The 26,402-nt window shown below is 29.5% G+C and overlaps 5 protein-coding genes and 1 long non-coding RNA gene across 9 annotated transcripts; 1 reads left to right on the top strand and 5 right to left on the bottom strand.

Moving 5' to 3' along the window:
• Positions 1–1,226: 1,226 nt before the first annotated feature.
• On the bottom strand, positions 1,227–2,233 carry LOC114165707 (transcription repressor OFP14-like). The gene is made up of 2 exons (XM_028050270.2): positions 1,674–2,233; positions 1,227–1,572 (listed from the first exon to the last, which is right to left on the bottom strand). The coding sequence occupies exons 1-2, from the start codon at positions 2,192–2,194 to the stop codon at positions 1,320–1,322; spliced, it is 774 nt and encodes a 257-aa protein (XP_027906071.2). The 5' UTR covers positions 2,195–2,233; the 3' UTR covers positions 1,227–1,319.
• Positions 2,234–4,975: 2,742 nt separating this feature from the next.
• On the top strand, positions 4,976–6,999 carry LOC114167581 (uncharacterized). The gene is made up of 2 exons (XM_028052680.2): positions 4,976–5,313; positions 6,225–6,999. Exons 1-2 carry the CDS (start codon positions 5,040–5,042, stop codon positions 6,860–6,862), a joined length of 912 nt encoding a protein of 303 aa, XP_027908481.1. The 5' UTR covers positions 4,976–5,039; the 3' UTR covers positions 6,863–6,999.
• A 4,711-nt stretch (positions 7,000–11,710) lies between these two features.
• LOC114167392 (uncharacterized) lies at positions 11,711–12,082 on the bottom strand. The gene has a single exon (XM_028052482.2). It carries the CDS (start codon positions 12,080–12,082, stop codon positions 11,711–11,713), a length of 372 nt encoding a protein of 123 aa, XP_027908283.2.
• A 2,405-nt stretch (positions 12,083–14,487) lies between these two features.
• On the bottom strand, positions 14,488–16,632 carry LOC114167473 (uncharacterized). Its single transcript, XM_028052564.2, has 3 exons — positions 15,965–16,632; positions 14,830–14,901; positions 14,488–14,704 (listed from the first exon to the last, which is right to left on the bottom strand). The coding sequence occupies exons 1-3, from the start codon at positions 16,451–16,453 to the stop codon at positions 14,699–14,701; spliced, it is 567 nt and encodes a 188-aa protein (XP_027908365.1). The 5' UTR covers positions 16,454–16,632; the 3' UTR covers positions 14,488–14,698.
• Positions 16,633–17,851: 1,219 nt separating this feature from the next.
• Positions 17,852–20,717, bottom strand: LOC114166641 (uncharacterized). 4 transcript variants are annotated; one of them, XM_085667948.1, is made up of 7 exons: positions 20,212–20,717; positions 20,049–20,123; positions 19,826–19,958; positions 19,445–19,551; positions 19,092–19,236; positions 18,846–18,971; positions 17,852–18,626 (listed from the first exon to the last, which is right to left on the bottom strand). In XM_085667948.1, the coding sequence occupies exons 2-7, from the start codon at positions 20,087–20,089 to the stop codon at positions 18,042–18,044; spliced, it is 1,137 nt and encodes a 378-aa protein (XP_085524074.1). In that variant the 5' UTR covers positions 20,090–20,123; positions 20,212–20,717; the 3' UTR covers positions 17,852–18,041. The 4 variants fall into 4 exon arrangements, with proteins under 4 accessions (XP_085524074.1, XP_027907195.1, XP_085524075.1 ...); XM_028051394.2 differs by having other exon boundaries at positions 19,445–19,548; positions 20,049–20,714; XM_085667949.1 differs by having other exon boundaries at positions 19,826–19,942; positions 20,049–20,713.
• A 4,526-nt stretch (positions 20,718–25,243) lies between these two features.
• On the bottom strand, positions 25,244–25,873 carry LOC114165674 (uncharacterized). The gene is made up of 2 exons (XR_003599751.2): positions 25,696–25,873; positions 25,244–25,597 (listed from the first exon to the last, which is right to left on the bottom strand). It is a non-coding gene; the product is annotated as an uncharacterized LOC114165674 (long non-coding RNA).
• Positions 25,874–26,402: the final 529 nt, after the last annotated feature.

Here is a 26,402-nt window from a genome sequence, read left to right as displayed (position 1 = left end):
ATAAAAATGTTAAATAAAAAATAATCACTTGAGAGATAAAATTAAAAAAAATTGGACACCAAAATGATGAATTCTCTTAATATAATATAATAGTATAGATTATAGATTAATTACTTTAATATGTTAAAAAATGTTATTTTTTGTAATGTAAAGTAATTAAAATACACTTGCGAACATTTATTATATATTTATAATGAAAATATATTAAAAACTCTTGATGCTTCACATTAAATTTATTGTATTGTACACATTCATAATTCATTATTATATTTATTAAATTTAAAATACAACTAATCAAGATAATATTAATAACTCAATAAATGCAATATATATTTATATGAATATGTCTCTATATGTTAAAAATCAGCTATTAAATAAAAATTTATTACAAAATTAATACTTTTATTTTATTAAATGAATAATTAAAATCATAGATGTAATAACTTAAGGATATGCACGGTTACACTCCCACACGTCCACGTTGACATATCCATGAAAATTTTTATATTCATATTCATCATCTTCTCAAACTTTATTTCTAACAATATATAATGAGATATCTTATTTTGTGTCAACATTTTATTATTTCAATTTTATCATTAATTGTTTTAAAAATTAATTATTTTATATACAATTTATTTTTAATCGTTATTTTAATTTTTTTTTTTTTAAACCATTATTTTAAAAACTTTTTTTTACATATCTTATTTTTTTAATTTTATATTTAATAATTGTTTTAAAAATTAATTATATATTTGTTATTAATCTTAACTTAAATTTCTTAAAAATTAAAAAATACAAACACAACAGCGTCCGTGTGTGTTCGTTAGTATTAAAATAATGAGGATAAAATATATTTTTTAAATTACTATAAAAGCTTATATATTACCTTTAAATTAAATTATAAAATATTTAATCTTTACATTTTACATTTTGTAGAAGTTACGTAAAAAATTATTCTCAATAAATATTATATAAAATGTTTTTAATGAGACAAACAATATTTCATATAAATTATAATATTACCTATCACGATAATGTTTTACATTTTTGATTGATAAAGTGAAGAAAAAATGTATTTTATAATTTAATTTAAAAATAAAAGTTGTTTCTTTATAATAGTTCAAATATATATATATATATAATCCAAAAAAATCTATTTATGTGTATTTTAAAAAGTTTATCCGATTATTTTGTTTGCTGAATAAAAAAAAAAAGAGAAAAGATTAACAATTTCTACATTTCACATTAATAATTCAGAAAAACCAAAGTTATTTCCATGTTTTCTTATTGAAAGTCAACCTCTTAATACAAGTAATTTAGGGTGACCCAAATTCCAAGGTGATTGCTTCCTTTGTTTTTTTTCTTACTTCTCTACCGATTCTAACAGTCCGAACGCTCTGCGCTGGCTGGCTCTTCGTCGGAGAAATCTCCGGTGACTGGCGTAGGGTGGTGGCGACGTCCACAAACGCGCTGAGAATGAACTTGTGCCACTTCTTTTGGTTCAGATTCATGTGGCAGAACAAAAGCTCTTGCATGAAGTCCCAATCCACCTTTTCACTTTTCTTCAATCTACCACACAAATCAATGTTAAATCTAATGTACGAGTAACAAACACTAAAAGACTGAAACTTCACATGGCAAAAACATGATTCATTATTCTTTCAGCGTACCTTGCTTCAACCATACCCTCCATGGACCGACGGAAATCCTCCGTGGGTCTGCCGGAGTTGGCCAAGACCACCACGCAATTACTCGGAACGGTGGTTTGTTCTTCCACGCCCTCAGGCTCAGACATGGTCAAACTGGATAGTCCCGCTTCGGTTGTTGTGTCTGTGAAGAGGTTCAGTGGCGACTCATCGAACCTTGCAGAAGAGTCAAATCTGATAGAGTCAAGTTTGGGAGATTTTTGTTCTTTGGTGGTGGTTTCTTCACGATGGTCATCGAGGAACAGGTTCTTGAAATTCTCAATGAGAAAGCGATCAATGTCTGCTAACATGGCTTCGTCGTCCTTAGCGTTGGTGGTGTTTTTGCTGATGATGTTTTTGTTTTTGTCCATGTCGATCGAAGGAGTCCTAGGATGCTTGCAACCTTTGGGAACCCATTTCTTAGAGGATAATTGAACCATGGAACGTTGGGAGGTTTTGATTTTGGTGAGACAGTCTTTGAGGGATTTTGAGATTTTTTTCGACATTTTTGGGTTTTGGCTAAATTGGGATGATTTCTTTGCTCATTGGAATTTCAAGGACAAGGTTGAAGAGAATGAAGAGTGTAATTTATAGATGAATAAATTTGGACATGAAAGCAAGAATATTTTTTTATGAATTAAAATTTGTTATTTTTTTAATTGTATTTGTTAAAACTATGTTTCTTGTTGATAGTTATGAAGTTATTATGCTCGTATCATGTCATATTCAAAGGTATAATTCAATTTAAAGATTGTATTTTTTTTCTTTTAAGTCTTGATTATGTGCCATTTGTGCCAATTTTGAATAGCAAATGAGGGATTTTTTTTTCTCTCTTTGGAAAGATTTATACTACTTTTATATAGTGTTTTTACAATGTTATTAGTTTCCTTATTCTACAAAATTGGTCAGAATTTGACACAATTTGTTTTATGTGTACACAACTTTTTTGTTTAAAAGTAACTTTTGTGTTTCGAAAATTGGAGAGGAGATTTTGAATGGTGAGTAGAAGAAGATAAGAAGAAGATTAATATATGACATTTGAATACGTGCTTTCTTTGAAACCCATGGCAACCATTAATTGCAAAGAAAGAAAAAAAAAATACAAACTTAGGGTTGAATTTAATGATTTAATAATCAAAATCATTAATATTAATAAGTTGGGCTTTTAAAGTGAATCTCATTATATTTTGAAGATAAATTTCGGTAGTCCACGACATTCTATTTTTTTTTATGTATATTTAAAAGAATTGTACTCATGTATAATAAGAATTTTAATTTCAACTATTAATATTTTAAAAAAATATTTATACTATTATTGCTTAATTTTTTATTTTGTGTTGAAGAGATTATCATAATAAAGAAAATATTTATTGATATATGAGGTTAATTATATATGACTCCCAAATTAAGTTACTTATATTAAAAAAATTGATATTTAATTTAATTTCTTTTATTAAATATCTAAAGCCTTAAAATATTTATAAAACATTAAAACAATCGTATAATTTTAAAATGTAAACGTCCCATTTATTTAAAATATTTTGTATACAATTACCGAGATAATATAAAATATTTAATGGTTGAGTAGTTAAATTGTAATACATAGAAAGTTGTTGAATAATTCAATATTAACGTATAATTTTTCAAATTGTGGAGTTTTTATATTTTAAAATATAAATGAATGTTGAATTTTTATTATTAGATGTATTGAATATTATTCATGGAAATATTTACTTAATTGAAGTTTGATTATATGTCATAATTTTTACCAATACCACGTTTTTTAACAGTTCATTATTTCTTTTATAAGAAATTCAACATAACAGTTCATTACAAACTAATTAATTATTCTGACATTATATCATTCTGATCAATGCTGATCAAAAGATCATCATAGGAAATAGAGTAACATTGGTTTTAGAAGTACTTGTCAGTTTTTTTAACTGCTTATTGACTTCAACAGCATAGTTTTCATAATTTACAGTAACCAACCAGTCAAACCCAATTTACATAGGCAGCTTCAAGTTAATAATATCAATTATTTCACCAGCAAAAATGTAGTCTAAATATACAGGTGACCCATAAAATTAATCTGAAAAACTATTATCTATTTTGAGAATATTAAACAACCGTATTAAAGATATTATCGTATTAAAAATCATTGTATATTATCTATAGTTTATACCATACTTAAAAAACTGTAATATAATTTTTATATCACAATTTTTATAATTTTGATCACAATTTTATGTCATTGTTTAAAATAATTTTTGTTGTAGTAAATATTTTTCTAAAAAAAATTTAGAAAATAAAAAATAAAAGATTGGATCTGCATAGAAAGTTGAATAGTTTAAAATAAACAATAACTATAACCTAATATATTTATACATATAGTATATATTAGAACTTTAGGACATGTACTTTCGTATATTTAGTATTTGTAAATATTTAAGTATTTGTAACTTTTATTTTATTAAATAAACTCAAATATAGTTAATAGGTTAAAATAGTAAGAAATGTCAGTTCTAACTCTTACATTTTATTTTTTTAAAGATGATAATTTTTTATTTAAAATAATTTGAAACTATTATGAGTTCATTAATATATGTGTAAATTTTTATTATGTTTATTTTTTAGAAGGTTAACTCATCAGTTTTTGGTCCAACAAAACTAAGAATATGATATGATTATTTAGATTTAGGAGTTAACTTACTTGATCATTCTTCATAAACTTATTGTTCATGTAACTCCTAAAAACATTTTATCTCAAGTACAAACTTTAAGTTTTTTTTTTTCCTATGTCTTACATTTTGATAGAGTTTGATCCTTAAATTTTAAAAATAAATAAATATAATTTCTTTAATTCAATTAAGTAAAAATTTAACATGTTAAATAATATTTTAAATTAATATTTGAAGGATTACATTTGACACATTTCAATTTAGAACATAATTTAACCAGTACAAAAAATTGTCTTTTGTTGAATTAAACAGATTATATATATTGATTTATTTTTAAGTTTAAGATTAAAATACATCAAACATAAATAAATTTTAATTTCTCATTAAAATTTAAGAATTAAAATATATTTAACCTAAATAATAATAATATTTAACTTTTTTATGAAAAAAAAATTATATTTTATGCATGACAAAGCATAGGAAATAAACTTTGCGATGAAAATAATTACATAATTACGTGGCTCTACGTTTGAGAAAATAGCCTTGTCAAGCGGCGTCGTTTCCGGAAACTGTTCCTGCGGAACTCTAAACTTCTCGTAACGGTAATACCAGAAGCACAATTCCAGAAGCGCGGGGAGAGAGAAAGAAGAGAGAGAGAGAGAAAAAAAAAATGGCGAGCATCAATGAAGAGAGGGAAGAAAGAAGAAGAAGAATTACAGACAGAGGTTCGGATCGCATGGCCCTAATAACGGGTCGAATCAACGTGCTTCCTCCGGCGCCACCCTCTTCCGGCCCCTCCCCAACGCATCGCAACGCCCGCCACGCGATGTCCATGTCCGTCGCCGGCGGCTTCGATTCCCATTCAGAAGAACAACATACCCCCCCTCGCCACCAGCGTCCTCAATCATTGTCTGCATTCGACGAGTACAGCGAAAATCTCACTGGTTCGTCTTGCTATCTATTCCATGTTTGTCTTCTCTTTTTAATCTTGTTGCTTCATTGGGCATTGCTACTTTTATAAAGGGTGTGGCGAAATTTTTGAAAATTTTAGGTTTTCGCAAGGTGTTTGTTAAAAATGTAACTTTTATTTCCATTTTGCTTTCCATTTCCTTGGGATTTCTTCACTATGATGCTCGATTCCATTGTGTATTGTTGTTTCATTTTCCTTCAAATATATTTGGGAATTCAATTATTGTAGTATTCATCGTGTTTCCATTCACACCGATTGAGAATGTGACGAGTTTTATATTAACAGTGTATCAAAATTGAATTCTTGTTCTTTTGTGATCTATAAGAAGTCTGTACCAGAACACAAGTAATTTATTGCTAGTTCATACTATGGCCAACAACAATTAAACATGGATTTCTGATTGATGCTAAATATAATGGAGTAAAAAATAAATGGGAAAAGGAGCTTATAAGTTGCAATAGAATGGAAGAAGGAAAATTTGAATAAATGTACAACTTGAAGTGAGAAAAATGAAACTCCTCGGTCATCATCAAGAGGGTATCACCTCGAAAAATGTAAAACACGTAGGAGAATCTATGTTGACAATGATCATAACACAAGCCTTCCTCTTTAAGTGGTTTTAAGAATTTTAGCAGTATCTTCAAGGAATCAAACTCTGCAACTCAGTAACTTGTGAGTTGCAATATCGTTTATCTGTGATCATTTTAGCATAACCAGTTCACCTGACAGAGAAAATATATATTTTTCCGTTGATATTCCTCTCTTACATAAATCATCTTTGTTTACACTGCCATGTTCTTGCAGTTACATTGTTCTAGTGTGAGCAAAAATTTTATGCTGAAATTGACACTCTGTTCATTTCATTGGATTTGTTGGAATTTGCAGGCGGTTCTGAAGATAAACGTAGAGCTGGCTTTTCTGCATCAAGGCTAAAACATCAGGGAGGTTTTAGGTATGCACACTTGGAAAATATGGAGTTCAAAACTGAAGAGAAACCTGCCAAACAGGACTCTAATCCTATTACAGAAGCAAACAACAAAGTGTCAGATGATGGTGCCAAAGTGGAACCATCTCCTGTCCCATCACAACCTAAAAAAAGTTCAGTACAAAACACACGACAAGTGAAGCAACCTCCCAGGCACAAGGCTACAGTTTTCTCTTCAAGAGAGCTGAATTACTGCATTTTAGCTTCTGAGTCCACACGTGCCCTCAGTTCTCTGATAATAGCATCGATGGTAGTTTTCTATTACTTCATTTCAAAGAGTGTTTTAGCCTCAAGGCCTCTTTACATTCTTTTGTTAACTGATGTTACAATTGTGCTTGCTCGCCTATACGGTGGAAAGACAATTGTTGTGGAAGAAAATGAGAGAGAAAAAGGAAAAGCTCCCGGAGATGGACACAGTTGGGGAGATGCTGTAAAGCTTTTGGAGAGGGGTTTGGTCGCTTACCAGGCCCTTAGAGGTGCTTTCATAGATTGCAGTATTTATCTAGTGGTTGTTGTTTGTGGCACCTCCTTCATGTAGCTATGTCTGCTTCAGTTTCAGTACTAGCAATATCCCCTTTTGGGCAAGTACCTGCTTCCAAATAATTTTGTTGTAAATTCTTATTTGCTTTTGTACCTTTTGAATACTATACTATCATTCAATTTGAATTCAGAGTACATGGAAAGTAGTGACAGGTCTTTAACATTAGTATCCGAAGGAAATGTCGGAAGGAAAATTAACACCAGAAATACAATATCAATGAGACATAAGTTCAAATCACATTGACATTTTTTCTGACTCAAAATCTTAAGACCATAGATTTATGGATCTTAATCCTTGTATAATGCTTAACTTTTTTATTTTTATCCAATATATGACTTAATCTTACACTTGAATCACCAACAATCTCCTACTCAAGCTGAGTACGTTTCATATTGAAGCACTCTTTCTCGTACGGAAACATTTTCAATCATGAGTAACTCTTATTTATATGTTATTCATCTTAATCGTCAAGAAGACTTTTGACATATAGACCATATTGTACTCGTATGAACCAATTCAAAAGTGATCAATTTCCATAATTATCCCAATAAAAAAAAATTCAATACAGTCTACTAAGTACTACCTTAACATATTTGATAGATATTATGAATGTTTCAGCATAACCAAAGACTTATATTAATTTGATGTCCGAATGGTGCAACCACACAGCATAATGGAATCCTAACATGAAAATCATTTATACTGAATATATGGTTTGTTTGAAATTTGAACTAGAAAATGTTACCAGATCTTTTATATAAGCAATTCATAACCTGCACACTGCATGCGCATATATTATGTTATAACAAATGACAGTTAACTCAGATGACAGCTTTATGAGTAAAACTAATGATAAATAAGGTGTAAAGTTAGTTTTCACAAACTACAAACCCTAACATATAATTAATTTACTGATTTTATAAGATTTTTTTTTTAATTATATCAAGAATGTGTTTTTATTAGTTGAAAGGAAAAAACATGTATACTGGCATTGCATACCCTACTAAACTAAACTCTAACTTTATTTTTATGGTACCTCTGAATATGACACAGATCATGACTGGATTGGTGAATAATTGAACTCAATTTTTGGTAATGGTAACAAAGAACCCTGCAATACACTGAAAAGTTATACTGTGTGAATAGACAATGATATTTTTCACATTGGGATTTCCTCTATATAAAAGTTAATACTTAAAAAAAGAAGGGAGAGTAATATAAAACAATTCTACTTTTGCTGATTTGAGAAAATAACAACTGTGTATATTGCTTGTTTTAGCAAGTTATTTGAAAATCATGCATTTTCGGAACCCAAAGTAATTTTACTCAACATAAAAATGCATGAAAATTTTGGTACTAATGTTTGAGCATATTTTTGATAGATTTGAATTATAATATGTACCAAATTGCAATGTATGAAAAAGTATTGAATACTGAAAACAAAAGCACAGGAATGAAGTTGTCTCGAGTAGCTTTGAAAAAGTTATTCCGAATAAATGCATTAGAGATAGTAGAAAATGACACATGAGAGCCCTATTGGGAGTACGTTAAACATCATAAATATTCCACCAAATATTTAAATAATTCAAATTTAGCTAAATATAAAAAATACAACCAATTTATCTATTCGTTATTTGATCTATGTCTTTCAAGGTTAAAATCTTATTCAGATTTTTAACTCTATTGATTGCTTCTACAAGATCTTGTTAGAGATTTTCTGGTTCTTAGACAAAACATGTGCATAAAGTTTTTTTTTTTGTATCTATGAAAGAATGGATACATAGTTTTAAAAAAAATAATGATATATTTTATAATAGTAAGCAAATGACATAATTGTATTAAATAATTTAAATAAATAATAAGACATGTTTTATTCAATTATTTTTAGGTTGATATGTTAGAAAATGATTCAATGTGTAATTATGGTAGTCTCACATTAGATATTTACTAGTAGTTTATCTGAAATCGAGGGAAATAATAGTTTTAAAAAACTTTATTAAGGTAGACTAAAACTTTAAGTAACTTAGATATTTTTTATTGAGTAAATTTATATGTAACTCAATTTTAAAAAAAAAATTGTTAGACCACTATTATACCTTATAATCTAATCTTATTTTACAAAATTTGAGATTTCTAACCATGTGTTATTGAATTTACATGTATATACAAAAATACATACACACAAATATTTATATACCAAGTAGAAATGATACAAGTATGTTTAACTATTTTTGTTTTAGAAACCATAGAAGTTTAAAAAAATTATCTATATGTTTTCTTAAATGTATATTTCTTATAATCACAATTTAATTTGTATACTAGCATTTTGAAATATTATTATTAGGTCTATAATTTAATTTAATTTTTATATTTTGGTGCTAAATAAATGCTCTAACTTCACTGTTATTACTTATCATTGACAAACTATAATTTCATAAAGCTTTTTTTAGTTTTATTTTTTATATATTTACTACGTAAGCTTTTATTTTATTTTTTATCTCATAAAAAAACATAATAAATCAATTACGACAGGTTGATTTTACAATGAATTTAAAATTCACCCAATACATGAATTTTTGAATCTACTACATCAATAAAAATAAACAACAATTATAATTTTAAAAAAGTAAAAATAAAATTTAATATGTAAGAAAAATAAAATAATAAAAAAATGTCATATATGTGTACAAAATAATATATAATTGATGGAAGTTTTCTTCATACATTATACACATTTCTTGAGTCGATCAATATTCATTTTAGAATAGACTTTATCAAAATGTGAACATTTGAATATAAAAGTTTTGTGGAGAAGAGAATTAGAAATGAATAGAGTTATTAAGTTGTGAAAGTTTTCTCAGATGATATTCAGGGTATAAAGGTTTTTCTGCAATGGAGAGAATCCAAAAAGAAAAAGCATGTATTTTACAGACATCACAATCAAGCATGGCACAATCAATGACCAAAGTGAGTGATTCCATCAGAAGATGGTAAGTGAGTGGGGCTTAGAGTAGATGTCCCAAATTTCATCCTTTCCCAATCAATCAATAATCATATTCATGGTAACTTTGGTAGATATCTCTGCAAATTACAAACACTATTGGTTTTTCTGTTGCATTTATTGAGCAACCATTTGGTTGAGTGCTTTTGCAGCTTCCACCTAATGCTATTACACTATCAATGCCACTCTCTCACTTAAAGATACATAGTGCACATATATTGTTTGACAATAATCCAAGTCTGAGTTTAAGTTATAATGATTGTCAATCCTAGGTTGAATTCAAGTCATGTTTATATAATCTCTTTAACGAATTCATTTATTCAAAAAATAATTCTATTTCTGATTTTATAATGGTTTGTCTTAGTGATCGGTTCAAATGTTTCGATAACAACACTGTATAAGTAAACCTTGAGTACAATTATACCATATGAGAGATTTTGGGTTAAAAACAGATATGACAGAGTTGTGCTGGGTTTTGATGTGTTTGAAAGCCTCACATGAATCTTAATAATGTTGTGAATTTATGGAAAACTACAGTGAGGGTATGTCTCCAAATTCGGAAGCCCCTTGTTCACCTACTTGATGGGTGAGCAAAAACATTTGGGGTTAGACAGTTTGGTCCAAAGGGTATGGGATGGTATGGTTGCACAAGGACAGGCATTAAATTTCATGTGCCCCACTGCACCAGTCTGAGGTGCATCAGAGGTGGGTAAGATAAAAGGGTTAACGAATTAGGATGCAAGAAAATGGGTCCTGTAGCTTTTACTATTCAAGTTTTTTTATCCTTTTCTCCCTGGATTACTTTGTGGCATTAAATGGAAGACTCAGATTCGGTTGAAAAAGAAGCTCAAGAGAAAGAAAACAGATAGGTGGGAAGAAAGAGGAAATAAATTCCAAGAGGGACAAGTGAAAGAAGGTTGGATAGCACTTGCACATCATGTTCACAGAGCACATGGTTGGTTGCAGTTACTTCTTCTTCTTTTTTTCTGTATATGCAGATACTATGGTCCCAGAATACCAGGAGCTGGTGGACCACCATTCAAGTTGGTTAATGATTTTGTTGGTTGATCAACAGTGGAGGAATTTTGTTCAAAGAGAAATAATCATGTCCTATTTTGTCACCATCTTGCAATGTTAGAACATTAGTGTTCAACCTTAAGTGCATAGTGACATGTTTTTTGGAGTGTCAGTAGCTGAGATATCAAAAACACAGTATCCTAATCAGAAGAACATCAAAAAATCATTCCCAAGTTCATTATCAGGTTATGTTAACTCAATTAGAATCATCAATGTATATAGTAATCCTGAGAAAAATGGATGATGGTTTGGTTCTTGCGTGAATAGAATAATACATATGGGGAGAGAAATTATATATCCTTAATCAGCACTTCACTTATGAAAGAATTAATCTCAAAACTTTCGGCTATAAAGATATATGGTTTCCAGAAAGAAAGAAAGAAAAAAGTGTGTTTTAAGCAATTGGGAACAAATGCTTGTTCTCTGGTTATAATGTGCAGCTTCTTTATTGTTATAGTGAATGTTGTTTTGTACATATGAATTGACCCTGACTCAAAAGTTTCTGCTAATGAGTCAAAAGGTTCATCCAAACACCATGGAAAGAAAAAGAAACTCTCTATAATCAACACCTATTCCATATATGAAAAAGAGGACAGAAGAAAGAAATGGAAAGATGAGAGAGAGAACTTAACTTAACTTCCATATAGCTTCTAAATAACAGTCAAAGAGATTAACTAATTTATATAACTAGACCTCTCACCATTTGTACAATGCATCATAGTTCATCTGAGAAAAAAAAATGAAAACGAGTCCAAAGGAACTCACAACTACATCATGATACTCTTATGGTTTATCTGCAATTCTTCATCACCCATCACTTGAATTTTGGCAAGGATCTTGGAGGGTGCTGCAAATCTAGCTGAGAATGAGCGAGAAACGTTATCTGGGTCGGTGGAATAGCCATCATCGAAGTTGTGTAAGTACGAGGTTGGATCATACTGAACATGAAACACTGGTGAAGGTCTAAAGAATCTTCTTCTCTCTCTCTTTATCTTCCGCCACAAAGCTTTCCAGCTTCCCATCTTCAATCTGGTCACAAATTCGTTGACACACACAATGGGATCGTAGCCAATTCTCTCATAGCTTTGCCAACTGCTGTTGCTTATGGTGCTTAGACAGTGACAGTTTTCAAGGTTCATGGTGTACAGAACTAGAAGCACAGATAGAGAAGAGAACCTTGGGAGCACAAAATGGTTTAGGGGACCAAGGTGTTTGAAGTGCATGCACTAAGGCTATTTATATAATCACATCAACACACCCCTCCTTTTATCAACTCATCACCACCACCACCTCAGCACAGCATGTAATTACAATAGGATAGGATAGGAAGAAGATACCTGGTTAAATATGTTTTTAGTCATTAAACTTCGACGTAAAATTAAAATTTGTTCTTATCTTAAACTTGAATACATTTTGTTTTTCAGATTTTAAAAGTTAAGTAGATATAGTTTTTTTAATCTAACAACGTAAACTTTAAAATTTACGTGTTAAATGACATTTTAGTATAAGATTTAAGCTGGAACGTGTCAAATGATGTAAACAGCTCAAAAATTAATCTGAAAAGTCGATTGACTCGTCAAAAAAATTTAACGCGATTTGATTAAGAAAATTATATTTATTTTATTTTAAAGTTTGAAAACCAAACTATGCTGAAATTTGTGACATAAACAAATTCTAATTTCGCATTAAAATTTAAACAGTAAACATATTTAATATAATATTTCATTTTAATGTCACCAATTATATGACCTTTTGAAATTGTTTCATGGCTATGTTTCTATGTTGTCACATGGGCCATGGGGTATATGGTTTGTTCCGTAAGTTACTTTGGAGAAACATAAACAATAAACAAACAAAGAGATACCTATTTTAATGCAGAGAAATTGGTGATTGAAACACCTAAGTCCTATCCTATGTATTTGATGTGCCAGAATGTTATAAACAATAAGGTTCTGCTATAATAGCTTTTGTGTTTTCGGATTCACAGGGAGTTCTAAACAAAAGGTAACCCTTGTAATAAGCAACGATTTGAGGAATTTTTATTTTATTTGTCTTTTTGATGCACAAGTTTTTTGGTTCAGTGTAAGACCATAAGACCACCCTATAAATTAAGATTGGTCGGTGCTTAAAATGTTTGATTTTAGGACTTAATTAATAGTTTCAAATTTTTAAATGTGTTTAACCCCTTATAACATGGTCCTTTGGTTTGTACAAGTGTTTGGTTTCAATTTCACATGCTTTTGAAATCAATGTGAAAAAGTTACTGTGTGCTTCTCCAATGTTGTTTTGTTGGCCCACTCTATATTCCTCCATTACCCTTTTCTTACCCTATTTTTTATTGGTCACTGCCCAATGCTGTTTCTTCCTAAAGGTATTTTATTATCGTTTGAAAATAACTTAAAAGAGGGAACAAATGAAGTTGAAGAAAAAAGTAAAATTGAAATTATTCATGAACAAAAAAGGGTATCCATATTGCTTTCAAGTGTTTGCTGGACATTAAATGGAAAAGAAAGTAAAGATGATAAAAAGGGAAAAAGAGAAAAGAAAGAAGAGAAAAAGGAGAAAACAAAAGAACATGGTGATGTAAAATCTACGAGAAATGTTGTTTGTAAAGATTACACAATAGTTTGTGGTTTTATGCCATTTTCTCCGTTTAAATTTTCCCTTTTTTTTTTATTAAATGCACAAGTAAGAGAGAAGAAAATTAAAATTATGACACGCTAAATTAAAAAAAAGTTAAATAGGTTTTTAGTCCATTAATTTTCAGTGAATTTTGAAATTAGTTCATTTCGAAACTTTAGACTAATTTAGTCATATATCTCTATAAATACGTAAATTTAGTCTTTTTAATCAAATTTTATTAAGTTTATTTAATGTTTCGTACGTATTTCAAGATTGTATTTGAGTTGTTAATAATGTATGACATATTTTTGCTTTAATGTTAAGTCAAATACTATTACGAAACGCACTTAAAATGCCAAATAAACTTAACAAAATTAGATTAAAATGACTAAATCTACATATTTTGAAAGATGAAATTTTGATTGAAGACAAAGTTTAATCAAATCCTTGGTTGCAATTTTGATTGAAGACAAAGTTTGATGAATCTCAACAGGCACCACTCCATGTCTTACCCATCTTAACCCAAAGCAAAATTATTAGCTTGGTTTGGAAATAAAGTAGGACTAAGAAGATGATGAAGAAAAAGGTGAGACTGAATTTATACTCACAAAAAAGGGAAAAAGTTATCATACAAGGCTCTCAAAAGTTAAGTGGACCATTAATTGGGAAGAGGAAAAAAAGGTTAAACAAAAAGAGAGAGAGATGAGTTCATGGTTTTGTGTCTTTCTTTCCATGATCATTTTTCTTATTTTAAAATTAAATATGAAAATTTATATAAATCAATAAAAAAAAAAATCTCGAAACGTTTATAATTTGAGTACTTTCAATTACCCTTAATTTTATTCCATGGTTTTATTTTCTTTTTGGTATATGGCCAATGAAATCCACGACTTGATGGCAGAAAATTATACAAAAATGGGTGTGATAAAAAGAAAAAAAGTAGTTATTTTGATGATTGAAATGTTACAATAATGGTCATGAAAACACAATCATTGCAAGAAGCTCCTAATAACATATTAGAGAGTATGTGGCCATTGATTCTTCCAAGCTCGAATGATGTGATTTACACATGCATGCATGGTGCATATGGTGGAAGACAGAGATGTTTTGAGGCTTCAGCAGAGTGTTTTTGCTCAGTCCTTGAGTTCATAATTGAAATGAAAAAAACAGAGTGAGAAGAAGAGAATCGTTGACAAAGCAAAGAAAATAGTGACAGAGTGTATTACGACCCCACTAACCCCAATTAATGGCATCCAAAGCTTACCTTGTAAATACAGTGTTGAAGCATAATTGAATGGCTTTTTGTATTCACCAAAACCTCACATGCCAGTATTATCTGTTGGGATGTTTACAGACACAACATCACCATATTCAGAACATCAGGAACAAAGATCATGTTTCAGATCCCATATGAAATCTTAATCTAATAATAATAATATATAATTGAAGCTAAACTTGCCCTTTTATTAAACCTCTTTTGTAAATGGAATTAGATTTAAAGTTTGCTATGAGAGTTTATTCTAAAAAATTTGTTTGTTAGGTTGAGCTAGACTTAAAATTCACTTCTTTACATAATATTAGAGTCATTGTTTAAAAAAAAAAAAACTATCGTATTTCACCTACTATCAGACCATCTATTTTTAGACCTATACACAAGATGCATATACTTCAATATACAACGAGGGTGTGTTAAAAGTTTCAAGTTGATTAGAGATGAAACAATTTCATAATATATAAGTGCAAATCTCATTTTATATATCGATTTTGTGGGATTGAATTAGACTTATAATCCACTTATTAACGATATTTGATCTTATTTATAACTACTAGATACTAAAAAATAGTAAAAATTATATATCCAGAAAAGTATGAGTTGAGAGTTCTTCCTAAGGATATATATTTTTACTAAAATAATTAAGGATTAAATATGTTTTTGGTCCTTTAACTTTCAGTGAATTTTGAAATTAGTCCATTTTGAAACTTTGGAACAATTTAGTCCTTCGTCTTTCGAAATACGTGGATTTAGTCCTTTTAATCAAATTTTGGTAGATTTATTTGATGTTTCGAAAAGATTGTATTTTAGTTGTTTATACTGTTTGACATATTTTCGTTTTAATGTTAAGTAAAATATTATTATGAAACGCGCTTAAAATGTCAAATAAACTAAATAAAATTTGATTAAAAAGACTAAATTAACGTATTTTGAAAGATTAAGAACTAAATTTGTCCAAAGTTTTGAAATGTACTAATTCCAAAATTTACTGAAAATTAAAAAACCAAAAATATATTTAACTCGATAAATAAAGGTTAGAGTTGGTATAATTAGAAAATAATTGATTTAAACAAAATTGCAAAAATATAATTTTTATTACAAAAACAGAATATAAAATTTATGTTACCTTAAACGTGAGAGGAATGGGAATGCTGAGAAAGCCAAATTCGCCAGCAACCTCAATAACGGTGTGAAAGTAGACCTCACCCTTCGCCATGTCCTCCAGCAAATGGGCCACCTCGGTAGATGGAAGCCCACTAAACTCCAGATCACCGTCCACGTTCGTGGAGGCCCAACCTCGCACGTGCCACCCCTCCGATTCCACGTGACCCATCTTCTTTCCCCGGTACTTCACCCCAACGTCCACGTCCGCCAGGTCCAGCCAGTACATGCCGCGGTTCTTCACCACCACCGACAGCGTTATCCACACGTCCGCGCCCACCGGCGGCAGCGGGTGCACCCTCACGCGCTTCACGCTCATCCGTTCTATCTTCAGCTCTGGACTCCACGGCCACAACAACAGCGACCCCGCCGCACACACCACCATCGCCACCGTCCACTTCACAAAGCAAAAACGTCTTAAAACCACGCACTTCGACGGATATGCCTTCGCCATTGCTTCAATTTAACTCGCGTGAACCTCGCTAACAAACTATATACTCACTACTTCGGCGTAGATGAAGGGTTTCGCTTCGTTCATGTTTTGTTTCGTTTTGTTTCATCTTAGAATGCATGTCTTGTCTCCGTGCGCGAAATTGTGCTCCGCTTTCGCTTTTGTTTATGCCTTACGTATGTCACTCTTTCTTTGCTACTGAAATATGTCACTCATCAAATTTAATACTGTGATTATGTTACTTTAAAACACAAAAAAAAAAAAAATATATATATATATATATATATATATATATATATATATATATATATCTTTTTACTGCCTTTTCTCTCGAAAACAAAAAAATAATTTTTCTTTTACCAATTTTATTCGATAAATAGTTGTGAAATGGTATTTATTAATTTTTTTTCCTTAATAGTACCAATGTTCACTAACTCTTCAACAAAATTTTTCACAAATTTAAATTAATTTGTACGTACATTAAAATATAAAAAAAAAATTGTTACAATGTACTATTTCTCGACGAAGTGTCCAAATCTTGTATGGTAGCGAACTTTTTATTTAGGGTTATTAAAAACGCAATACAGAGTTTTATTTTATCCCACATGTATTTTTTGTCTTTCTGTAGAAAATGTTGAAATTCAGACTTTAGTTCGCATCAGCTTTATAACTTTCTTTATTTTCGTGTCTATGGATTTTTTTTATTTTATTTCTTTCATTTTGGATTTAAGGTTTAGTGTCTAATTAACTTTCTTCATCTCAACTCCTCATCATTTCTAATTAATCATTACTGTTTAGATACATTCAAATAGGTTAGATATAATCATTATGAAGTTTCAAACTTTTAAGTGACAATATATCAAATGTAATAATCAATGACGTTTGGGATGTAATTTCCTCTTCTCTATTCTACTAACACATATAGATTGGGCTTGGTGATAGAGTGTCAAGCCCTAAAATTTGGGCCGGAGAGGTAGAAGGAAGTAATTTTAATACACAATTAGAGATATTAACGGGTCGACTAAGATAGAGTAATAGTTCCTCTATATCAGATAAATATCTACTCGTATCAGTATTTATATTTATGTGGGTATCTGCTACGCGGATACCCACATATTTTTTTAAAATTCACGGATTTCCACGAATACTCACGAATATTTATAAAAATAAAAATTTAATATTTAACAATAAATTTTAATTATAAATTTAAATAAAAATATAATGTATAACATCTATAAATTTTAAACAAATTGTAAATAACTCATTTAAATAGTTGTTGCACATTAATTCTAAAATTTCGATGATGTTTATAACCTAACAACATTAGAGTTTTATATACAACAACAATGTGATTTGAATCCTAAACATGTTAAAGAGATAGAAATAATAGAGCTGGAACAATGAATCAAAGAAACTATCTTATATGTCTACAGATGCTGAGACAGGACACGACATAAAAAGTGTCCCAGAATAGATCACATGAAATCGTGTCACTGCCAACATTAAAGAATAAACAAAACAACAAAGAGAAAGAGAAAGAGAATGTTTTCTCTGGTGCTGGTGTGATGATAGTGGTGAAGCTGCATGTTCCTTATCTGTGTCGCAGAGCTAAAAGACGAGCTCTCAAATCATCATAATCGGGTAGATTCGGATGCACACGCCATGCACCACCCCGCATTCCAGATTCTAAGGAAATTGTTCGTACATGCCCTTTTGATGATTCCACTGCAGTGTTGGGTTCAGAAGGAAGAGATTTTCCTCTGACATGTGAGCTTCTACGCCTTCTGTTTTGCTCAGAATCATGTTCTGGTTGTTGAGAAGAATAATGTTTTTTTCTGTCTGATTTCATTCCTCCTGAATCTGGTGTTGTTGCAGTGTCAGCATGTGTTTTTCTGTTTGAAACACTTTTGTTGGTCTTTTGTTTGACGTAGGGAGGTGGAATGCGCCAATAGGAAGAAATTGGCTTGTTGGTTTCAATTTTTTCAACTTCATCCTCAGATATGCTTCCCAATGAACTTGAACTAGTAGTATCCTTTCTACCATCATTAGATGAAAGACTTGTTTCATCATCACTGCTACTTCTTTCATGAATCCATGACTCCTCATTCAAATCTTTCCTTCCTTCTCTTTCCTTTGCTTTTGATCTATTGAAATCTTCTCCACAAATAGGCTTCTCCTGAAAACATAACCATTATAAATTTATCTTATGTTTTACGGTGTTTTTGTCCCTAAACTATAAAACGATTTTGGTTTTCGTCTCTACACGTGCAGTTCACAAGTTTTACGAAAACCAAAATCGCGTTATGCGTTATAGTTTAAGTAGTTTAAGGACAAAAAACATACTTAACCCTACAATAATCTCTCTTATCTATAGTAATTGACTACAAAGACTTACTTCTATATGAAGTCTTTCTCTCAGAGACTTGTCATTCCATTCTATGTAGAATTCTTGTGCTATATCATATAACAGTCCAATCTTCATTTCTGTTGTAGGTGGATCTTGCCTCAGCCTCTCAACAAACTGAGGAAAGTAATTGTTTAAGTTTTAAGAACAAAAAGATTACTATAAGAAAATTCAGTAATGAACATGTATTTATGAATGTGCATGTGTCATAAGGGTGAAGTGAAGTCATTGATTTACCTCTTTGTTTATATAAGGTTGAAGAGAATTCCCATATTTCTCGGTAAATAATGTTCTGAGCTCAAGCAATTCTGGGAGATCACCAAATCTTGCAGCAGCATATATCAATGATGGCACAGCTTCCTTGCATTCATCAGGGCAATCCCTGTTCAAGGGGATTCAATTAAAAGATTATCAACATGAATGAACTCTTGTTAATGCATAAAATAAAAATGACTGAAACACAGACAGATCTAATTTAAATTCTATGTTTCATGTTCAGTTCATAAACCCCTCAATGCCATTAACTTTGTGCATGTATGAGAAGTGAAGAAAACAGAACAATTTTCTTGTGCATATGAAGAGAAACATACTTCTGCTTTGCTATGTCTTCAACATGATCTGATATGCATCCAACAAAGTTTTCAACGAGTTCATAGCATGATAACATTTTCTGCTCTAACAGAAGCCCTTTAGCCTGCTTCATACACAAAGAGTCAAACATTTGGTGTAAAGAGTTATAAGATAACTTAGTAGTAAAGTTGGATGAAAGGGTGACAGAGGTTATGAGTTCAATTCTCCGCTTAAAAATACTAACAACTAACATTTACCCATAAAAGTCCGGTGTAATTTGAACAGCATACAACATCTCATGCAAAAAGAGATCAATATAAGACTTAAACCAATATTTTTTTTAGTCTTGGTTGAAAAGTGATTGCATATGCAAAAATTGAAAACTATAATGCAAATTGTACCCTTGTATATGCATCGTATTCAAGGCCAATCCTAAGAAGCTCTGCGATGTCACTCTTCAAAAACTTCAGCACTGCTTTCTTCCTATTCTGTATTCTCTCCAGCCGAATTTTCAAAGCCTTCACGTAAGACAAGCTGTTTAAGTGAAATACAACCAAAAATCAGAAAGAAAATAAAAATGTTCCAATAAGAGGAAAAGTAGCAGAGTTGAGGTTAGTGTTGTACCATTTTGAATAGAACCTGGGCTTCAATAGCCACCGAAACATTTTTGTGTCCTAGAATCTGAAAAGACCAAGTTTTCTGAAAAGGGAAAATGACTTTTGTTGGAATCTTAGATGCTGTGTTCTTGTTAAATAACAAAAAGTATAGAATATGAAGACCAAGTTACGCAAGAATCAGCATTGAGGAGGCCTCAAGGAAAAGAAATGGAGAGGTTCATCACAAGAGGTAAAATCAGAAACCACACTAAGAAAGAGACCACAACAAATTATCCTAAGAGCTAGGAAATCTAGAGAGAAAAAGGGTATCTTAAGTCTGCAACATAAACCAATAGAAAGGTTATATAGAGAGAAATCTAAGTTATGACTATGAGAGTTATATGTTTAGTACGATGTAGCTAACGTTGGATGTTCTAAGATTGTTCAACAAGAAACAAAAAATTGAGGCCAAAAAATAGTGGCAGATTGGTGAAAAAAGGGTCTTAACTTGAAGCTTGCATGACAGTTAGATGGAGGATGAGAGAAAAAGAAACAGTTAGGAAATTAGCTGTCAATTTAGTACTCTGAGAAATTGCATGTGCAGAAGAAAAGGGGAAAGGAAAAACAACTTCTGTGAAGTGGTACTTTTCTTCTATGTATGTGTGACAGTTACCAGTGTTGAAAATGATTTACCAGTACATATAATAAACATCATCAATTAGGATTAACATGGTTCCAATCTATGTTTGTACCATTAATAAACATCTAATAATCCTTCATTGATTTATGAATTAAGCACACACACACACTCATTTATTAAATAAGGATATACATGAATTGAAAATGTATAATAGATCTTACAAAGAGCTAATTAGTTAACTTTAATTTTCTTTTTGGTCATGAACAAGTCTCTCGACACAGAGGTGGCACAATAGATCTAACAAAAAATGAATCTCGATAGTCTAAAACTAGTCAGAGTTTAAAACTTACGAAGAGCTAATTAGTCAGCTTTATTTTTCATTTTGGTTATGAATTTTTTTTTTGATAGAGAAGTGATACAATAGGTCTAATAGATAACAAATCTCGTTAAAATATACTCAAATTCACGATATCATATTAAGAAGTGAACTTCAAACCTAACTCAACCTCATAAAATCAGTTTGTAAAGTGAAGTCTGCACCTACTTATATACTATAAACTTGTCTTATCTCTCGTCAATGTAGGATCTCCGACATGGAAAGATGGTTATGAAAAGTAAAATTTTATTTTTATTTCCCATCATTATTATTTAAAATGGTAATTTCAATTTTCTATTATGTAAAAGATGATGATTTTCTTTAACATGATCATTGCCTGCTGTCAAAAGGGAGGGATTGAGAAAGTGATGTATAATGAAAGATGTCACAAGCAATGACAAGTTAAAGTTGGCGTAAATTTGAGGCCAGAAATGTGGGGCAGGAACAAACAGGTAGGGTATGTTCATGCATTGAATCAAATGTTGTTTATTTCTTGTTCAGTAATTCATCAATATAATATTCAGAAAGCATGGAAAAAAGATGCTACAAAGTGACATTGAATGAGTTTGTTTTTGCTTCTTACAGAGAAATTGGAGTCAACTTGCGTGACCCTTGACTTCATCCTTGTTTTTATTCTAAAATTTCTATGCTTATTAGATTCCTTTTTTAATGTTCACTTGATCACTTTGCTTGGTGATCAAGAATACTCAGGCTTTTGTCACACATGAGGATCATAACTGATGCAAAAAACTCAAAAGCGTGCAAACTTTTTTGCATGATATGAGGGTACGTTGTTGTGAGGTTCTGTTGGAGTAAACATGTTAAATCATGGCTTTCATTGTGTGTCACATGAATGAGTGCTAGCATTTAATGGAACAACTTCTGCTAAAAATGGTAAACTGATTATATAATGAATATTAATTGATAATATTTTAAGTTATGTTTTAGAGTTTATAAAGATCAAAGAACGTCTCGATTTTTTTAGATAATTAGTAAAAAAAAAATGATATTTTGACAAAATTTTATACGATCAACTTTAACAAACAACTATTCTTGGTAAAATAAAAATCCTAAAATTTTATTACTTTATTTCTATAACTTCATAAGAAAATAAAAAAAATTATTCTGTTTAGTAATTTTGTCAATTTTGTTAAAAAAAAGTTTGTAAAAAAATCATTTTTATTAGTAAATTAGGAGAACTCTAATAGTTAATTAGTTGCATTGAGAAAAAATATATATTATTGAAAATACTAACGTAAAATTTCTTGAAATAATGAGTATTATGTTATTTTTACTTAAAGATTGTTATCGTATTACCTGATTTAATTAAGATAATGTACATTTTTCGATAAAAAATAGATTCTTAAAAATGTATAGTTTCTTGAAAATGTTATTTTTGTTAAATTAATGTTATTTAGTGTGATAAACATTAAGAATTTGGGAATATAAATAAAAAAGTTGAATAAAAATTAAATAAAAATTCACAAATATTAAGTTTCAAGATTTTAATCAGGTGATGTTAAATCTCTTAAATAAAGAAAATATATTTCACAAATGATAAATCTCTTAAAAGTAAATTTTGCTGAAGTCTATTATAAGTAAACTCAAGTAAAATCTAAAATTAAACACAATCTTAGGTAAGGTAAAAAAAAAAAGACACCCAAGCCAAGTATTTTTGTGGCTTTTTTTAAATTATAGATTTTAATTTATAATGTGAATGTTTGGCAACAAATGTCAATATTGTTACAGAAGATTGAATGGTCTCAAGTATGTTTTATCAGTCAACTTAGTCAACTCCTTGGTGAGTAAGGAGCTTTCAAAATTATCAACAAATATTTGACCACATCTAATAATTCACAGTGACTTACTTATGCTTAGTTAGAGACTTTTTTAATTAATTGTAAATTATTTTTTATTGGGAAGATTGTGTTTTTTTTTTTTTTGGTAAAAAGTCATTTAAGTGCTCATTTAGCATATAATATTGGGTTAAATATGTTATTGGTTCCTTAATTTTCAGTGAATTTTGAAATTAGTCCATTTTAAAATTTTGTACTAATTTAGTCCTTCATCTTTCAAAATAGGTGGATTTAGTCATTTTAATCAAATTTTTTTAAGTTTATTTGATATTTCAAACGTATTTTATGATAGTATTTGACTTAACATTAAAGAAAAACGTGTCAAACATTATAAACAACTCAAATGCAATCCTAAAATACGTCAAAATATCAAATAAACCTAACAAAATCTTATTAAAATGACTAAATTCACGTATTTTAAAAGATGAAGGACTAAATTAATAAAAAATTTCAAAATAAACTAATTTTAAAATTTACTAAAAATTAAGGGAAAAAAAAATATTTAATCATATAATATTCTAGATCAGCGCATAAAACAAGATAAGGACTTCAACTATTTTCAAAGTTTAGTCCTCTATAAAATGGATTCAAGCTGCTTTCTGCACTTCCATGTTTTCTTTCTCCACTCCCATAAGTGAGCTGAAATGGTTGTTTTACCCATAACGAAAGTTTAATAAAAACTTAAATTGTTTTTGGATTTGGAAGTATATTTCAAATTTATACAATATAGAATGGCTTTCAAAAAATAATATGTTTTTGATTGTGCAATTCAAAATGTATTATAGAAATATATTTTAGATAATTCATTATGAACTTTAGAAATACATTTTAAGTTGTATAATTTAAAATACATTTTAAAAAGTAATATATTTTGAATTATATAATTTGAATGTATTTCTAGATTCATGAGTATATTTCGAATTATAAATTTGAAAATTTATTTGATAAAATAATACATGTAGTAATAAAACATGAAATATGATTGATATTTTAACAAATATGAGGTGTTTCAAGAAAATATGGGAGTGCAGGAAGTAATGGCCCGGACTGAAAGGCTTGTCATTGTGATAATTGAGCCCAATGCAGTCTTGTTCTTTCTGCACCAAATTAAAGCTCAACTTTTTATATTTATAACAATTGCATAAGGATTATTTCATTTGGTCTATAAAGATTATGTTTTTAATTTACCCTTGTTTATATATATATATATATATATATATATATATATATATATATATATATATATCTGTTGACTGTTAATGGGATTCATAAAGTTGTATTCTTTCTATAATCTGATCCACAAATATGACGTGCTTCTTCTTCCATTTTTTAAACATAAAAAATTTGTATTTAAAATAGTATAAAATAAAACTAATATTAATAATAAATTTTAAAGCATAATAAAAGAGTATGACAAAAAGGACAAACACATAAGTGTCACAATATGCCCATATCTTTCACGAGTAATAAACAAATAAAAATTTCAATTCAAACTAAATATACTTTATACATTTTAAATTATTTTACTTTTTAATTAAACATATTAAATAGTAAGTTCCACGTTATCTTTATTTTTTTCACGAGTAATAAAGAAAAAAATATTCAATTCAAAAAGATATTTTTAATTGTTTTGCTTTTAATTAATTATACTAAGTAAGTAGTATAAGGTATCAATAGACGTAAAATTTTAAATGCACATTTATTTTAAACTTGTAGAATTTTTTTAATTTATATAATTACTATTTGCTTGACATGATATGAAATTTAAAATACATATATGGTTTAAACCAACAATAGTAAAAATGTACTAAAAACTGATTAAAATTCGTCACTTTGACAGAAAAGAATATTCCTTTGGCGAAATCCACAATGCACGTGAAGAATGAAAAACAAGAACCCAGAAATCAATGCAAGCTTGGATCTTTAATTCAACATCGTTACTTCTCCCAAGATGAATCAACTTAGTGGAAGAGATAAGAGTTGGACATGTCAAAGAATAGTTTCCGATTAATGATACCAGAATAAGTTTTTCATCCAAGTTAAATATGATTCTAATTTTATAAGTTTTAGGAAAATTTAAAATTAATTAATTTTAATTTTTTTTATTACTGTAATTTAGTTTTTTTTGACTAAATTTTATTAATTGATGTTTTAAAATTTTACGATAATATTTAAATTATTTATCCCGTCTGACACATTATTACTATAATATTAACTCAAATATTATTATAAAAATACATTTAAAACTTCAAATAAATTTAATAAAATTTAGTTAAAAAAATTAAATTTACATATTTCTAAAATTTAAAATTAAATTAAACTAAAATGTTAAAGATAAACCCATTCCATACTTAAAAATAAAAAGATTAAAAACATATTTAATATTTCTACGTTACATCCAGACAATTTACTAATTTTTGTTTTTTTAGTTTCTCTTACAAACACTTCCATTAATACTGAACCCGACACATTCATTGTTGGTATGGTATCTACCAGACACACCTCAACACAGTGGTGAGAAAATGGAAGAAATGGTTTTCTCGGTGAAGAAACTCACGTCGCACTAATCGATCCAAGTTAAGGTTGCGGGGAAGCAACTCGGCGTGATACAAAATCGTTGTCAAAGTTGACGAAGGTTCACACACCAGTGCTGTTCCCAGCTTCACCAATGACCACCATGGACACAGCATCAGAGGCATCACAATCTGCAAAACAACCACATTCTCACATGTTACCATTGCCACAACACAACGTTCGTTAACGTTGTCTATATCATAAAAACATACAACAAAAAAACAAATACCATGTGAATTTTATTGTTGTTTTCGCAACAGAAAGGAGAAAAAAAAAAAAACTGTGAAAACTGCAAATGCTTGATGCGATGAGATGAGATGTTGTAATATATACAGAGAAAAAAACAGGCTCAGTTGAAACAAACGCCACCAACTATTGGGCATTGTTTCTTCCAACATCGGGTTCATCGACACCCAACCCTTCTACTAAACAAAAATATAGATTTTTTTTTATTGTTTAATATATTCATATTTTATATATTATAATAACAGAATTCAGTGGGTAAAGTGTTCACTTTTTGAATTTCTTAACACACTGTATTTTTTAATTGGTCAAAAACATCTCCTCCATTAATCTTTATGTCTTCTTCTGAACCTTATTTTCTTATCTATTTTATAAATTCTGGTTATATAAAAGTGATTATTTCTCCTGTGTAGATTAAAATGCTACTACATTACCAAAACTATGCCATGAAATCTAAAAACAAAAACATGGATAATATGTTTTGTTTGAGTCATTTAGAACAAAAATTAGAATAAAAACCAACACTGTTGAGTAGCTAATATAATCCAGAAGGGTGAGAATACCTGCAAGTTGTGTGGATCAATTGAAGAAAAAAATAATTAATTTGCTTAATAATCTGAACTTAAATCTTAACTACTTTTTGATTTGGAATGTGACCCTGATTCAGACAAAAATTCTTTCAATAAACTGTAT

Source organism: Vigna unguiculata, chromosome 10 (assembly GCF_037176805.1).
Source record: "Vigna unguiculata cultivar grain cowpea cultivar isolate G323 ecotype 2 chromosome 10, ASM3717680v1, whole genome shotgun sequence".
Classification (NCBI taxonomy): domain Eukaryota; kingdom Viridiplantae; phylum Streptophyta; class Magnoliopsida; order Fabales; family Fabaceae; genus Vigna; species Vigna unguiculata.
The sequence above is the reverse complement of the archived record's forward strand: the minus strand, read 5'-3'. Positions and strand labels throughout refer to the sequence as shown.